The following is an 18,968-nucleotide window of genomic DNA, read 5'->3' on the forward strand; positions in this document are numbered from 1 at the left end:
CAAACACTATTTTAGCGCTCAAATCACAATATATTCCAATAATAAATATGATTTAAGTGTTCTTAGATGTTCTTATGGTGTAAATGTTCTTGCACCTCTCGTGACGCAGAAGGATTCTGAGAACTTCTAGATAAGGGAATATTTTTTGTACGTAAATTTACAGAACGAGACGAGAAGTGAGTCGTCGACAATTAAGACAATAAAGAAGTTTCCGAAAATTGAGACGAGACGAGACTTTTATAAAATTTACGAGACGATATGATAAGCCTTATGTCTCGTCTCGTCTCATGGGCAGCACTAGTTTGCACCGAAAGATGTCAAAGAAACTATTCAAGTTTCATCTGAACATATTCATCGTAATATTAAGCGTGGAGTAGTCAATGATTTGTTCCATTTTAGGATCTGGAGTAAGTTATACGATGATACGTGTAGTTTTCTTTGTTTAGGATGTATGTTAAGGAAAACAATTCAGCAAATAGGCTGGAAAATTGAGGATATGATCCTCGCGAGGGCTTCCTCACCTTCAAATAACCTCGCCCTCAATGATATGAGGGCGAGGGCGATGGGCAACTCCCTTCGCGAGGGTGAGGGTGAACGAGGTCGAGGGCCAATTGGCACTGCCAGGGCGAGGGTTCGCGTGGGCGAGAAGTTTCCAGTACGAGAGCGAGGGCAATGCACAACCATCCTTGCGAGGGCTAACTTCCACTGTGAGGGCGAGGGTGCGCGAGGGTGATGGACAACTCACTTCGCGAGGGCTAATTGTCACTGCGAGGGCGAAGGTGCGCGAGAGCGATGGACAATTTCCTTCGTGAGGGCAAGGGCCAACTGCCACTGTGAGGGGAGGGTGAGTGAGGTCTGAGCAAAATGAACATCTATGTGTAAAAGTCATGACATTTTTTGACTCATAAATAATTCCATGTTCCACCTACTACTTATTGTACTGATTTTTTCTTATTCTAGAGTATATTCCATCTGTTTTAGCGGATCATGATCAAGAGTGTATTTCAGGTCCGTTCACAATAGACGATGTCAAACTGTCAAATGATTATGCAAGCTTGGAAAATCCACAGGCATAGATTCTGTGCCATTTGAATCTTGTGTTATATTTATGGTTATTTTAGCTCCCTTCCTCGCTGTTCTTTTTAATGAATACCGCAGACATCTTGCTTTACGACAGTCTCTCAATACAAGCATTACCGTTCGAGCTCGTCCGTGGCTAAGCGGTTAGCGTACGCGTCTTTGGCGTGGGAGACCCGGGTTCGATTCCCGGCGGGAGCTCATGTGGTTCGGATTCCACGTTAATCAGTAGGTCCACGTCTCATATAGCCTCGCTGCTGAAAGGGACGCTAAACTAAAATCAAATCAAAAAATCAAACAAGCATTACCGTTGTGGTCCTCAAATATTCATTAACAGCTACTGTTACAAGTTTTCGGCCTATAAGTCTTTTGTGCACGGACTTAAAATTATTAACTAGTTGTCTCACGGTCAGAGTGAAAGCATATCTTGAAAAGAAAAGTTCTTACCCATATGATCTTGGACACAATAACCCTATTTATTAGACGTTGTCAAATCTCGGGGCCGCGGTGGCTCAGTAATAGAACGTTCACCTCTGCTGCACGGGGTCCCTAGTTCGATCCCAGCTCGTGCCAAGTGAACTTTTTGATGGATAAACACCGTGTGCGTGAGTTTCCTCGTAGTTCTACCTTTTCCTCCCACTTTTCATTCCATCATTTCATTCATTTCTCATCATCACCGTCTCCTTTAGCCTAGCCGGCATAATCGTGGGATGTAAAACTCAAAGATTTAATTTCATATCAAATCGCAGATATTTTATTTCTTTTCATGAATCTGTAGGAATTTTATCCACGAATTATTCCACGGCCTTTGACAGAATTAATCGCAATTATCTCTTCCAAGTTTTAACTAAATACGGAATGGGTAATATTTTCATTTCTCTTATTAAAGGGGCATATTCGAAACGAATTACAACGTTGAAGCTAAATGTTGGTTTAAGTGCTCCCATCTCAGTTTATAATGGTATTCTACAAGTGGACACAATGTTTAGTATTTTATTCACCTTATCTTTAGTATCAATTTTATATGCAGTTAGTAGCTAAATTATAAATAATAATATTACAACCTGTCATAAATTTAGTCACTATTTTTTGTATTAATTTTGTATTTTTACAGGAAGCGTGAAGGACTATATATATCTTCGCCAAATATAAGAGAAGGGATGAACGGCTCAGGTGATCGTATATTCAAACATAAAGTAAGCATGCGACATGTAGAAGTACAAGTTAATTTGCCTGTATCTGGAAGAAACTCTTTACGGACATTAACAGGAAAATCAACAATGGAAAATAGAGAGATTTGTCGCCAATGTTTTAAAAATCTTAATATTGGCTTAATGAAGAATGTATCCGATGGTATATATGGAAATCCGTATTTCGATTTGAGTGGTTTCTGTGAAGATTATCTTAGGCGTAAGGCTGATATGCAATGTGGAAAATGTTGTACCACACATGAGGATGATGAAATAAGCAAAAGGCTTGCCAGAACCCATTTAAAAGCAGCTCCAGAAGCTTGTGAAGTTAATTTGGGCAATAGTAGTAACGATGAATCTTCTATCATACAGAAACCTGGAGATCGTTTAATGGCTGGCCTTGAAAATGAGTGTAATTCCAGGAGCAACGGAGCGATACAAATTAGTTCCTTTCATTTCGAGTTTTCGAGGAATAAAGACAGCCAAAGCAAACCCTATAAGAAAGAACTTCACAGTGAAAAATCCCAAAGTGGGCATACCGAGAACACTAAAGAACGTGGAGGTTATAGTTCGGAGCACCACATAGTAAGGTAAGAAACTTTATTGAGAAAAAACGTGTTAATTCTATGTTTGGAAGGAAACATATTTCGTTTGATGTATTTGAGAGTAATGAGAATATTATCAGTTTCGTGGCGTGGAAAACCAGCGCCCGGGGCGAGAGTATACGACGGCGGGCCCGTACATAATGAGTGAAGTAGACAAACTAGCCGCGAAGCGCCACCATGGTTGGCGCGAATCGTAAGAAAATTTTCAAAAATAAACCCCCCCTTTTCCTTGAGTTTGAGCACTTTTTTATTACTTTTTTCTTTCCATTTTATATATGTGCACATGCATTTACCTAACATTAGTAACATTATAGGATCACTTCCTAACGCAGGAAGAGGATTTTAAGTACATACTAGTTTGTACTGATGTGTTCACAAAGCTAGTTATATACAAAATATTTTAAGTAATTCTTCCTATCTCTTTTCTTTTTCCCTCTTTCCTTTTCTCTCCCTAATTTTGCGCCTTCTTGCTTTGGTGCCCTGTGCCGTCACCCTGCTCTGCTCTCCGCCCATGGTATGGCACTGAATTCTGTTGTGTGTTAGACGCATTTTTATATTAGTCCTGGGGCTGACAATACTTCTGTATGCAAGTCCGTGTATGGAGGAAATTGTTACTGAAATATATTTTTGTATCCATAAGGAAGTAAAAAAAGTTGGGTGTTTGCCCCTAAACTCCACACTTTTTTACAATGGCGGCTTCAAAGTGGCGGGCATGGAAAATCACCTGTAAGAATTTTAACACTTTTGTAACTTGTTAATAAATAGAAATTGAAACACCGTTTTACGCCTGATGAAGGAAAATTGACATAAAATTATTTTTAACTAAAATTAGTTATGTGTGACCACCATGTTTAATAATGGCGCCCTAAATGGCAAAAAATACTGTTTTGTTAATGTATTTTTTGTGTTCAGCATCAAATAATATAACATGCTACCATGATGTTGAATATTTGTGAAGTATACAAAAGAGTTTACATTAAGAGCTTTCGAACGGTATCAGAATCATTGTTCTATCTTTTAAAATAACGAAAATATTCCACTTTCTATGGAGCAAAGCGCAGAGGCTTATGACCTGTCAATGGCTGTAATTGGCGCAGCACTCGAATGCCTTGAAAATTCCTTATGCATTTTCTTCTCATACGGGTATGTAAGTAAACGAACTTTGTAAGATATGTTTGTTCCTCTACTACTTTTTGTAATATAATAAAAATTATTATTATTATTATTATTATTATTATTATTATTATTATTATTATTATTATTATTATTATTATTATTATTATTATTAATATCATTTATTGATTAGTTTCCTTGCTGTTCATTTAGTCTCGAGCTAAAATATTACAATAGTATTAACTCGAAATAATTTAGGTATATGGATTTTTACAATCTATATGGATTTTCGTCTTTTGCAACACTTCTGCACTTACAGAACAAGCAGCACTCGATTTCTGACTTCCGACACAAACAGGCACACGTTGCACATTTTAGGGAATTACATGGTTAAATTAAATCCAGTGGGAAAACATTGAAGCGTTTTGTGGGCATATAATAACTCCATTGCTCTGTTCAAATCCATACCTTGAAGTGTCTAAATGTACCCAGTGTTCATCCAAACAGTGTATTTACATATGGGTGTGGAAAAAATGCTCTTTTCAAATGCTCAAGAGCGCTGTTGCTTGTAGGAGGGAGGTCCTGAAACGACATATTTTTTTCCCTGTGTACATTGGGCCACAGAAATTCTTGATGTACGAAGTCCGCGAGGTAGGCAACCCAACTAACGCCCGCTCCAAGATTAATTACGCCAGGTATAGTAGCTAGAACAGCAGCATGAAGTATGCCCCACCTGTTAAAAGAACAAATTTTAAAGAGTGTTTTTGTTCAGGAGTGAGGAGAAATGCTGGCTGACGAAATGACAAAAGGGAGTCTTTGGACACTTGTACTCACAGTAAACAGCACAATACCAGAAAAAAAATACAAACACCAGAGGCGCCGACGAGAGATAACATTAAGGGGATTTAAATAATCTTATAGTTAACTCAAATGAGGGATTATAAACAAGTTAACTTACTTCAAATGACTATACATATATGCGTATCAAATAATATACGGATAGATTATGCAGTGTATGTAGTAGGTTATTATTTTTAAGTAAACACAGTCTTGCGCTGAATTTTGAAACTATTGACAATAGTCCTACCTGCAAATCGAAATATAGATCGATCGTTCGGGGTAAGACCCCAGCCTCCAATGAAAATTTTGGGGGTCTAACAGGGCCTGAGCTCCTTGGTTCCGGCGTCACTGATTGATACATAATACGAAAGAACTGGTCCCATTTCATTATTCGTTAAATGACTTTTGAAAATGCTAAATATTGGTACTCATTATTTTATTTGTATATATTAGAAATGCAAAATTCGATAACTCACAAATGAGTTGGAGAACTTATCCGTCTTTAGGTTGCAAATATAACTGAAGGTTTCTAAGTTGTATAATATTTGTGAAAAGTTACACATTGAGACACAAGTAGAAAAGGGGAGAATATATTGTCAATTAACAACAATTTAAAAGTGCACGAAATTAATGGATAAAATCAAATATACAGTGCGCCCCACTAGCTTTCGGACCCGAAAAAAAACATAATTTCCGAACAAATGTACATAAGAAAATGAAATTCACATTACACGTACTTTTGTTTCATGCTAAACACGAGAAAGGGTTGAACAGAAGCGCACACGTCAGAACAAAGATGATAGGTGGCGCCAGGGGAAGTGCTGCTTGGCGTGGTGCGCGTGCTTTAGTGTGACTCGAGTAGCTGCATCGCGAGGATGGTTCTGTACACCGTACAGGAACGCGTGCTCATACTAAAAAATATTGGATATCGGGATTCGTATCAGATCGTTCAACGTGAATTTGGCCGTGAATTTGGATGCCGTAAAGGATCATCGAAATCATCAATACATCATTTGGTGAACAAATTCGTAACAACAGGAACGTTGCTTACGGGACATGGAGGCGCGCATCCATGGATGTTGTGGCGTGTCTTGGTAGCCACAAGAGGTGAAATTAATTGTGGACGAAGTTTGGAGAAGAAATGGTTGTATTCAAGCAGATTTCCTGGAAACCCTGCCAACGCCCATGAACGGGGGTGAAATGTAAAAACATAAAGAGGAAGAAATAGTTCTTTGTTTTGTTAAGAAAGACCTTTAAATAATGATGTTAATTTTCTTCTTCTAAATAATTGTGTAATTTTTTTGTTCTTTTTTTAGAAAAGAAAAGAGGAGAATTGAAATAATGAATATTTAAATGTTTAAAAAGAATAAAATTGAATGCTGTTTGTAATTTGTTCAGAGCGTAAGACAAAGAAAGAAAGAACGATTGTATGTATGACGTCAGCACTCAATGGAGTATCCGTGCGCTTCTGCCTTGTGACTGGAGGTCGTTTCGTTTAGCTTCAGTTGCAAGCCAGAATGGGAAAGAGATAGTTAGTGTGTCAAACGGAACCTGTGATTGATTCAACCGTGAACGTTCGTTGTCACTGTCTGGACTTAGGTTGCTGCCGAGTCGAGCTGAGAAGCGTTGATTTGATAGAGGAGGAATTCAAGGGCGATATCGGAGTTGTTATTATCGTAATCTGTGTGAGCTGTATAAAAGGACGAAACTTTCTTTGCTGCTGAGATGTTGTTAGTCTTCGTTCATGGAAGACTGTCTTTTCGAAGTACCCTTTAGTTGAATGTTACATTTGAAGCCAGAGAAAGGGAAACCATTGGGAGCTGATTACGGTAAGTGTAAAGTAGTAAAACCCGTAGAATATCCCTTTGTCCTTGTCCAATTCACGTTTGTGTGGTCGTCTGTTTGAATTCTCAGTTTGACATAATTTGCAGTCCGAGTTGTTCAGCGGTTTTCTCCTTTGAATGAAGTTTCAGCATATTTAACGCATTGATATTGAATGGCTATTTAGCGTCCCTATTTTGTACATTGATATTGAATGGCTATTTAGCGTCCCTATTTTGTACATTGATATTGAATGGCTATTTAGCGTCCCTATTTTGTACATTGATATTGAATTGCTATTTAACGTCCCTATTTTTTGCATTGAAATTGAATGGCTATTTAACGTCCCTATTTTGTGCATTGATATTGAATGGTTAGAATTTTGATCTCGTTATTCGTTGAATTGAATAATTGACTTAAAACTAGTATTTTAATCATAATAGTTAAAGATTAAAGAATCAATATTGATATTTTTGAAGCTTCTCTGACGTTGAATTTACTAAACGTGATTAAAATAAAAAATTACTTCTTACTTAATTTACTGAGTAATGTTGCATAGAATCTTGATTCTAAAGTAAACTTGGGTAACCATTGATTGCTGACTTTTGGTTGCTTCTGGTTATATTGGTTGATAAATTAAATTTGTGAAAGGGCAATTTGCAATTACTTGATTATTGTGTTTATAGTTGTTGAACTTAATTAATCAGAAGCATTGGGATGGGAAAATATTTAACTTATTGAACTTTTTAAAAAGAAATTTCAAGTTGCTTGTTGAATCTAGGATTTATATTCGTTAATTAAACTCAATATTATTATTGTTGGATTTCTATTTAAAGTTAATGAAAATAAATTTATACAATTGTATGTGTGAGCTTACATTTCTACTTTTTAACCGTAATGTCTGTTCTATGCTTAAATTATTAAGTGTTAATGAAATAGTTTCTGTTACGTTATCAGTTGAATTGATATCAATTGAGATAAAGGTAAGAGGTATAATTGCTATTTCTTTGGTACGTTTGACCCCTCAGAAAGCCGCCCGCTGTGTTGGATCTGAAATTCTTCAGTTTAAATTGTCCCATTTTAGATTGGTAAACAGTCGTAATATTGCGGATTCCAAATAGGTGTGGTAGCGTTGCATCAATGTCCGAGGAGACAGTACATAATGTGCATCAACATCTTTTGCAGTCCCCTAAGGAGAGCCTGCGTCGATTATCACAAGAGGTAGGGATGTCAAAGTCAACGTGTGGAAGGAGCTGCCAAAAGAGCCAAGCTGTTTCCATATCGCGTTACAGTCGTCCAGAAGTTGAAGGCTACAGATTAGGAAAAGCGCGTGATGTATTGTCGTTGGTTGTAAGCTTTTTTGCATGACAATCCAGAAATCCTAGACTATACTTGGTTCACAGATGAAGCTTGGTTCCATCTCTCCGGTTATGGGAACTCGCAGAATACTCTGGTGTGGGCCGCCGAAAATCCGCATATGTACCATGAGATTCCAGTTCATCCCTTGAAGGTGGGAGTTTGGTGTGCAATTTCCCGACGTCGTATCATTGGACCCATCTTCTTTGAAGATACTGTAAACACACAAGTTTACTTACACATCTTCAGTGTATTTGTGAATCAGCTGGACGATCAAGAACTGCGTCGCGGTTATTCCAACAAGACGGAGCAACATGCCATACTTCCCACGTGGCCATGGCAGAAATTGAGTCCTTTTTTGGTGACAGGATAATCTTCAAAGGATTGTGGCCGCCAAGATCCCTGGATTTGGCACCACCTGATTTCTTATGGGGTTTTCTTAAAGGTTGTGTCTACAGAAACAACCCACGATCACTGCAAAAGTTGCAAATCTACATTGAGAATACGATTCATGAGAACACACCGGAAACTCTACATCGGACTTTTCACAATATGGAACGCCGTGAACAAACATGTCTTGACGTCCAGGCAGGAAGGACACTTTCAGCACCTGCTGTGACGGTCACATACTCAGCGTGAAACAAGGTACCTGTATTGTGAATTTAGTTTTCCTTTGTATATTTGTTCGGAAATATAACTTTTTTTTTCGGATTCGATAGCTAGTAGGACGCACTGTAGAAACATTAACAGGATTAACTCTGTAACTCGTTTTCTTCATTTTTCTTCCTTTATTTTCAGCCTTACATAATCATTGAATTTCTCCACTGAAGATTATCTTTGTTTAGCAGCATTCAACTGAAGCACATGGAGTAAATAAAACATTTTAAAAAGTGTAAAGGGACCGGGGCCGAGAATGGAACCCGGACCAGGAATTTGGCAAATCACAACGCTAACCATTCACCTAAAGCGTTAAATACTCTAGGTCCCATAAATAAAGTCTTTTCTGTTCGCTCTAAACAGTAGCTTGTTTATAGTCAAATTGATTGGCAAAACAGGACTATGTACTTGAATACTCGCAGGGCATTATATCATTGTATTCACTAAATTATCTACATTACTTATTTTTTAAAATCAAAATACAGAACTCCTGTATCTTGAATCAACTACGGCGCGTATATAATCCCTTTAATTGCAAAACGTGAACGAGCTTTGTTAAAAATTTCAAATTTGGGTGATTGCATATTTTAGGTACTAAATGTAGAATTTCGAGTGAAAATGAATTTATTGTTTACAATAAATGAAATGATACGTTGCCCACAAGCAACCATGCTAATTTGAGGTATCTTTTATGCCGTATTTCATCACTCACAATTTGTGTATAATTTTTTTGCTGGGTATGATAAATCATGGAATTACAAATTATATATATATATATATATATATATATATATATATATATATATATATATATATATATATACTGTATATAAAGGATGTATCATTATTGCATGGCTAAAACCGACAAGGTGATTGAAAACATCCAAATAAGTGAAAATGTTCCTATAGACATGGGTCTGATGCTTCGTTTCTGATATACAGGGTGTTTTCACGTGTCGAGTCTACAATATTTCACTATGGGAAAGTAAATGAAAATGTTCAATATTACAAGATTAGTACAATCAAGTGGAATTATGCCTGTGCAAATATATTTATGCTAACATAAAGAATGAAACTAATCAACATTTGAGCTTATTAGGTTGACAATGTTAGCAACCTTGTACAAAGTGTTATGTATTCAAATAGCAGTAGACGTCAGTAGATGATTCTCGTTAAACGCGTATGCAAATTAGGGTAGGTTTGACAATAGGTCTATTGTTAAGAGGAATGTCATTAACCTTGACAATATTTGTATACAATAGATTTTTTATTTTATTGTATTATATTTTTTCGATTGTTTGTTTATATTATTTTGTATGTTAACAGGAATTGCGTTAACCTTGACCATATACTTGAACAATAGATGTTTTTGGAATTTCTAAGAAACGCTTATCTTGTTTGGGGGAGAGGTAGAACAGTGTTCTACTAGAACACTATTCTACTGTGTTCTACAGTTCTACAGTGTTCTACTGTATTCTACTAGAACACAGGTGTGCGTTAACATTTTTTCTATTGTATTCACGAATTGCGTTAACTTTGACCATATACTTGAACAATAGATGTTTTTGGAATTTTCTAAGAAAAGCTTATATTGTCTGGGGGAGAGGTAGAACACAGGTGTGCATTAAAATTTTTCTATTGTATTCTGGAATTGCGTCAACCTTGACCATATACTTAAACAATAGATGTTTTTGGAATTTCTATAAAAAGCTTATATTGTTTGGGGAGAGGAAGGACACAGGCGTGCATTAGAATTTTTCTATTGTATTCAGGAATATCTCTTAATCTTGAATAGTCACGTACGCATGAGAAAAAAATCCAAGATTTTTCTTTTAATGATCACGTGATATGGAGACTTGTTTGAACTTGTTGTTAGGACGCCATTTTGTTGTGACGTAAACGCTTAAATACAGAGTTTCAGGAGAGTGTTTTATGTATTACGCTATGTCTCTTGTACGAAAGTTAGTTTTTAGCGAACTTGATGACGAGGAGACGTTATCATCGCCTTTTGCGGGAACAAAGAAGTTAAAGACCGACAACAGGTCGGACTCCATTGAAGTAGTCTACATATCATCTTCGGATGATGAAATTTATTCATCATCGGATGAAGAAGGCGAATTGGAGGAACCAGAGACACCATCTCCAACGGTGTCGCCAACGCCACCTGCATCACCATCGCTGTTAAGCCGATCAAGTTCAAGGTTTTGGAGTTTAAACTTCATGTTCCAGTCAAAAAGTGGATCGTGATTGTGTAATTGATGCAATTCTGAATTGGGACACTGATAGAATATTAATTTGTGGTGGATAAGCAAAAGCACTTTCTAATCGAATGGGACATGACTTTGTTTTTGAGTCCAGAGGAACTAGAAGATCGGGCCTTGAAATCTCTGCTGGACATCGAAGTGGAGGACTTATTTTATGTATATGCAAGAACGCACATTATTGGCATATTTACGTAAGAACTCTTTTATGAAACCTTTTTTGATTTAAATGAAGAAAAGGACCCTAATTTTTTCAGTGAGTTAGTTAAAATTTTTGAAAGCAAAGATAAAAGGAAAGGCTTTGCAAAGTGATTGTGTGTATGTAAATAGCGAAAATACTGTGTGGAAACTGAAGTGACAGTGTTTGAAAAATACGTATTCTCATATCAGTGGTGGTGGTGATTATATTTGTGTATCTTGTAGTGACAATAATATTAGTTAACTCTGTGTTTTAAAAACTATAAATGTATACTTACGTTTAAATATTATTTGCTGTGAACAATGCACGTTGAATCTTCAACACCGGTGTTTGCTTCTTCATGATACTGGAACTTTCGCTGTACAGCATTTATCCAACGAAATAACTCTTATTGATTTATTTGAAGTGTTTGGAGAACATCATAGTGAAATCTCAAGTATAAACTTTATACGAAAATCGCGAGAATGTTTAAATAACATGGAATTTGTAGGACAAATAATTCCGTTTTTGTTGAATCGTAAACATGAAATTTCATCATGTGTTATTATCGACATACAAGGTTTTAAGATTTCAAATAATGAATTTATTATTCGTGAATTTTGTTTAATTGCATGTGGTGATACAGTAAAGTTTCATTGTTTAGTAAAATCTCCGATTAAATACAATCAATTATCTTTAGGATGTCAGCAACAAGGTGATTGGTTAACATCAAACTTACATGGACTAACTTGGAATAATAAAAACGGATATACTGTATCACATACACGTAACCTTGTATATCAATTATGTTTGCAAGATGCAACGTTTTATTGTAAAGGTGCAGAGAAATCCATTTGGATTAAGAAACTATTTTTGTTAATGTTATTGATCTTGAATCAAAGCAATGTCCACTATTAAATGAATTATGTGCAAATGTTATGAATGAATATTGTTCTTTTCATGAATAAAATATACAACTTGAGAAAAAATCAGGTTGTGCATATCGAAATGCACAACTTAATTTTTGGTGGTAGTTTCAACGATCAACAGCATTAGCTATTACGTTTTCAATGATGTAACTTTTCTATTTTCATGTTTGTGAAATGAAAAACATGAAGTAAAATTTGAAACTTTTATTTTAAAAAATCTTTTTTGATTTATATATTTATGTACATAATATATACAAACAATAAACTTGCTTCAGATAAATATTTTGTTTTCTTTTTAAAAATTTATTTACGTGGTTATATACAAATTTATCGTTCTTTTTTAATTTTGACTTATGAAATAAACTTAGTTTTTTCAAATGAATTATTGCGTACTATATGATACATGAAAAATAATACAAAATATCCACACAACACGGATTCTTCGTGTTTGTATGCTTGACTATTTACATAATAAACTTTAATATTTTTACATAAGAATAAATGAATTTCTTTTGGCACAGGCATTCGTAAACTATCGAAATAAAATCCTTTATGATTTTTGTTTATGTATAGTCCAATCGAATGACTTCCTGTGGAATCTGATGTATCAAGATTAATGATTAGTCCAACAGGAGTTTGCACTGTTTGTGGAATTGTATCAATGGAATAAATTCCATTCACATATGAACCAGTTTTTTTATCACTGAGAAGCACTTTTAAAATTTCATCTGTATACATGATTTATTTCTTTAACGGAGTAGGAACATATTTATCACTGGTATTGTTCACAAACAAAACATAGTCATACACATTTACATATTCACTGTATAATAAGGCTTCGTGCACACTGCACTTGTAATGTCCAAAGCGATGATTATAATGTGCACACTTTGACACAAAATCCTAGAGATGTGTACCGTGGACAGTCCAAATCCTCGAGATTAATAATATCACGTTGAAAAATTTCCTGCAGAAAGTTCTGACTAAAGTGTTTTGCCGAAAGTGTCAACAGATGAAATATTTGTACAATATTTGCGAAGAATTTCTTTAAGGTAAGAGTATTCGACATCTCCTTCATGCCATTGGATTCCATAAAAATTATCACACAAGCATTTGTTTTCCTCTATTATTGTTTCACACAGTTCAGTAGTAGCGCACGGAGGTTTAAATATCCAGCTTTGTATGGATGGTATATCTGGATTAGCTATTGCTAACTCTAACAATAAGTTCATCTTCGTCTCCCCCACGGTAAGCGAAGAAGTGAACAACAACCCTCATGCTACTCAACTGATTTAAATGTAAAATGAATTATCCCTATATACATTTCTATCTTTATTTGTATGAGTGAGTCAAATTTGGCATACACAATACAAGTGATTGGTTGTCTTAATGATTCTTTGAATGATACTTTTAAATTAACGGGAGTATCGCGCACATCCCATGTGGTATCATCCAGTGTAGCAGTAGGGAATAGAATAAATACATAAATAGTGTACCCATGTGGATATTCATCATAGGTAACAGTATGACCATCATCTTTATAAAATATTCTTGTACCGTTGAAGTCTGGTAACTTAGAACGTATAATTTATTTGAAAAATCAGGGGCGAGGGGGTTATTAGGAAATTATTTTGAACCAACTTGTAGTTTCAACTTGTTAACGTTAAAGTTCTGGAATTCTAAAGGATTAATTTCTGATTTCCCATTAAAGGCTGCGTTAGAGACAAATCCAATAACGATTGCTTTAGGTACAAAATACCAAGGAACAAATTATCAAAATTGTATGAATTTACTTGTTGAGGTATTGTATATGATCGAGCTTCAACTCTTGTAAGAGGTAATTTGGCCGTTTTATGCACGATACCTGAATTTATTTCCGTACCAACATGTGCACATGTGTCAACACGTCGTGCATACATCGTAACTTCTTGAAGCACTATTTTAGAAGATGTATTTGGAGCGTGCATTAAACAAAACATCTTATGTTCGGTGTAATTTAATGCGAAGACCAACTTTGTTTGGAAGCACACGACCTAAACTTCCAATATCAACATGAATACGTACGTACATTTCAAATGGTGCACTATTCTTAACAGAAGCAGCATGTTTATTAAATCCTGTATTTGTTTCATCTAATGTATTGTTTTGCGGTTTCTTTGTACCATAAAGATGTAAGATGTGTTTGCGAAGCATCGATGGAATAATTTAAGAAGCTTTCAATATATGAGCGATAAGGATAAGATCCAGATGATGAACTAGTTAATTTATCATTTAATGAAATGTCAACTTGACTAAATAATGTATGTAAAAATTTAGTTACTGGTGCAACTACATCGTTTGCATTTAAATTATTACCATTTGATTTTGTAATTTTACAACGTACATAAAGATAAAGATAAGCAGGATGAATAAATTCACCTGTTTCACCAGGAATAACAAATTCAATAGGTCCTTCTGAAGTTAGTGTAGAAATAGGACGATATTCCACATGAGAAGTTGCTTCAATAGCAGTTTGTTTCATTGGAACGGAAAATAAGTCAAATTCTGAAGTACAACACTCATGGCTATTTGAATTAAGTAAAGCCATTATGAAAATATATCTTTAGTCTTCCTTCTTTTTGTTTTACGTTTAACAGTACGAGGACGTTTACGTTTGTTGGTCCAATTCGTATTACAGGAACTTTACGTTTTCGTGGCCGTCTCTTACCGCTACCAGATAGTAACTGACCAACTTTATTAACAGCTTTTGTCCTTAATGTTTCACCAGCCTCTTTTACACGTGCGCGAACGGATTCTTTTATTGGACGATTTTCTAATACATCGCCTGCAACTTGTATACCTGTTTGTAATGCTTGCCGACCTAATGCTTTTGCACCTTGTTTATGAAACGGTAATGCAATACGTGCTAAACCCTTAAAGAAACTCCCGATACCGTGTCCACGTTGATAAACTGGTCCTGAAAAATAATTTATTCCACGACCACGTTGATAACATATTCGTCTAGATTTCATTTTTTTTATTTAGGAGCAGCGCGTTTAAAATGAAGTGTTACCGTCAATGTCCCGGAACGAAATGGCAAATTTTGCCCTGCATGGTCCTGTAGTAGTAATTCGATATTGTTAAAACAAAATTTTGAAACTGGTAAATAATGAATATCTTGAAATGTAATTGCTTGCACTTTTCCGTATTTCACATTGCAAATTGTTGCAATACGTAATAATGGTGCTTTGGTATCACCTAAATATTGATATTGGACAATATCACTATACATAAAAATTTGATGTGGATAACCAATATCAACGTACGATTGTTTAAACCCACGTTTATGTAAAACAACATCTTTATTTTCGGGAAATCCTCATTGTAAAGACAATTTGGTGACAATGTAAGTGATTTAACACGTTGATCACAATCTACGATAACTGTATTTGAGACATTAAATTTTATGAATTAGGAAATTTTATTTAATTCTTCGATTAAATGTTACGCAGTTGGATAATATCCCGGTGTAATTTTACTTTTCTGAGGTTCGCCATCTTTTAATGTAAACCAAACATTTTCACCATCGATAATATTATGACATGTTAGCGGAATGTGTATTTCACTTAAACCAACACATCAGATTCAGATAAGCGAATAGTATTATTTAATTGATTAATAAAATGTGATGGGAGTATTTTTGGATATACATCAGTACCAGCATTTGAAACGAGTGTAATGTAAAAACTATCATCAATACTATCAGAAATCATTTTTGCTTAAAGTGTAGTGTTTGAAGTTCCAAATTAAAATGGTAGTTTTTGCCCGTGTTCATCTTTTAAATTTACTTCTATCGTGTCAAAATACTTTTTCTCCACTTTAACATAGTGTTGTGTGTGAAATAGAAAACATTTGATGTGTTCATGCTCTTCATCATAAACATTAACTTTTCGAAGTAGTTCCAACGTCTTGTTTTACAACACAAACATTTACTTCTTTTGGAATATTATAATCTAAATTGCACGGGAATTTTCCACGTGGCAGTATTCTTTCTTGTGTTTGGTTTTAAATATACAACAGGAGAGAAATGTTCATTAATAAAAACATGTTGAATATTCATTAATAAAACCTAAAATGTGTAGCAATCCTTTTGTTATACGAATCATAGATTGATCGGATGATTTTAAAATATGTGCTATGAATACTTGATTTTTATTTTTATGGTGTCTTGTCATATGTACATTTTCAGGTATCATATCTAAAATACTTTTTACAGAAGAATAATTTCCTGGTATGGTATTAATTTCGTGACGTTCATGTTTACCATCAATTACAGTATTTGTGGTAATTTTTTCGTTTTCACCTACATTATAAAAACTCCACGAAATATTAATTTGTGTTAATGCAACACCCCATTCACCATCCCTTAAATCAATAGGTTGTGCAAGTTTTACTCTATACGATGCTGTTGTATTACCAAAAAGTTTACTACTTGCATTTGAAGGAAGAGTAACGTAAAAGTCATGTTTAAATGTTGAATTCATTTTGAAGACTGAACAGATTTCGCTTTAATCCATGAATTCATACTTGACGGATATCCTAACCACTTCACATAAATCCACCCCTTTTTCGTTTAAGTACTTTTTCAATTAAATAATTTGTATTTGAATTAATTATTACTTTTTGTAATTCTTGTGCATAAAATATTCCCTTAATTTCATCACCATTCCAATCTTTTAATTTATAAGCTACTGGATTTGATTTAATACATCGATCTACAACAAATATTTCTTGTGACAATTTTGGTAAATATCCTTTCTCTAACTTCGGTTTATATTTACTGACAGGTACATAATCACCCGGATGGAATTTACACGTTAATTTCTTTTTCCTGGTTGATGTTCCATATAATGTATTCCATACTTAATTAATGTTTGAATCATTTATTTCTGCGGGTGCCATTTTAATACTTCTGTGATAGGAATGATTATAGTTATGTATAATTTTATCGAGAACATCTATATAACGATAAGTATTTTCATGTAAAGTATCGATACAATCTTTTAATGTTCTTATAAAACGTTCTGCTAATGCACACTTAATTTCCGAATGCACACTATAATGATTAATTTCATTTTCTTGAAATAAACGTTTTACATGTTTATTATAAAACTCTCCACCTAAATCTGTACGTGAAACACGGGTAATTTTAACTGTTTAAAAATTTTTGTGATTGCTTTAACCATTTCAGAACTCTTTTTTGGTTTTAATGGAATGTAATACGCATACTCTGAGAAAATATCAATACAACATAAAATATATTTATAATTATTATACTTTGCAATATTTTGCATATCTGCTAAATCCATTTGTAATGTTTCATTCGGTTTACTAACGTAATATTTCTTTCGCTGGAAAACGTTTTGTGCTGGTGCATGCAATGTATACACATCTTGTGTTGCTAACCATTCTTTTATTTTCTTTTATTATAATTTAGTTTTACGGTGCAATGTTTTAATACTAGATAAAGAAGCAGGATTTGAATAATCATAATATATTTTTGATAACTGTCATTTTTTATTACATTTTATATTCTTTCCAACCTTTTAAAAAATCTGTTGTGAATTTTACTACTATCAACTTTAGGTGTACTCACAGAAGTAGAAATAAATTCTTTAGGAACATTAAGTTCTTCTAACAAAATTTTAAACTCTTAAATTCCTACTGGCTGTCTTGAATATTTTCGCATACGAACATCATTCACTAAATCTATAATATTTGAACCTGGAATTTGTTTTCCATGTATCTTTACTGTTCCTGATTGATCCCAATCTATTTTATTTGAATTTATTAATTGTTTCATTAATAGATCTGTTTTCCTTCGATGTGTTTTCGGTACTGATTGTAAAATGTCCAATACAACAGGTAAAATACAATTTCTTTGTTTCTTCAGATGATGATGATCCTTGATCTTCTTTTTCAACAATAGGTAATGTAACAGGTTTTTGTGTAGATGAATATTGTAAGTATTGATGTAATGCTTGCTGATACATTTTCCATTTTTCTTCAACACTAAGATCACGACGTTGCAAAATACTACTCACTTCATCTAATCGCGATTGATGTGTATCTATAGACTTAGCATTTGATTGAAATTGATGCATTGCATTCTCAGGAACTAAAATCATTTTACGTAAGCCTCACATGATTTTTTATCTTCCAAAAATACTACTTGCTACAGCTCCTAGAATTGGACCCTGTAACATGGGTAAGAACGCACCACCTTTTCGAAGTAATCTCTTCCTTTTCTCGTTTAATGCTGTACCTTGTTGATTAAGAATTCGCAAGATCTTTTTATGTCTACGTATGCTTCTGACGAGAATTTAAAGGAATGTTCCCTTTTATTGTATTTTTAGCAACTTGTGAAATGGTTCGTATTAAATCACCTGAAGCGTTTTTCAGACACAGAGCACGGAGTGTGCTAAAGTGTTGTTTCACCTTCAACATCTTGACACCAATTACACATAAACTATGATTTTCTCGTCTTTTACGTTTATGTACACGTACATTGTCTCATCGGGAAATATGGTTGTACGTATTCGTAATGCGTCATTTGTTTTCTGTGTTAAATAATAAGTATGAGGCGAACATGTTACTTCGTCAAATACATCAACGATGTGTTTACTTTGTCGTGACATGATTTCTCTAGCTAAATATTGAATTTGTAGTTTATCACGGGGATTTTTAAATACTATAATATAATGTGCATTTAAACTAATATCACGTGCATATTTTCCTTTTGGAAATACATTTTGTACTATAAATATTACAGTTAAATTTTTATGATATGCATATTTTGTAAATAAATTTGCAGCATCACCATTGGTTTCAGACATTAAATCATCTAATATTAATAATGAATTTTTTCAATGAAAAAAGTATTCATATCTGGAATTCCCGCT

General features: G+C 34.4%; 1 protein-coding gene across 4 annotated transcripts in view; it reads left to right on the top strand.

Moving 5' to 3' along the window:
• Nucleotides 1–2,195: 2,195 nt before the first annotated feature.
• LOC145680967 (uncharacterized) overlaps nucleotides 2,196–18,968 on the top strand; it is a 750,879-nt gene continuing 734,106 nt past the window's right edge. For all 4 annotated transcript variants that reach the window (XM_081752183.1, XM_081752182.1, XM_081752184.1 and 1 more), the window contains exon 1: nucleotides 2,196–2,857. In XM_081752183.1, coding sequence (XP_081608309.1) covers nucleotides 2,238–2,857 — 620 coding nt within the window. In that variant the 5' untranslated portion in view covers nucleotides 2,196–2,237. The remainder of the gene's footprint in view (nucleotides 2,858–18,968) is intronic.

Source organism: Thermobia domestica, chromosome 3, assembly GCF_964235325.1.
Source record: "Thermobia domestica chromosome 3, izTheDome1.hap1.1, whole genome shotgun sequence".
NCBI classification, from domain to species: domain Eukaryota; kingdom Metazoa; phylum Arthropoda; class Insecta; order Zygentoma; family Lepismatidae; genus Thermobia; species Thermobia domestica.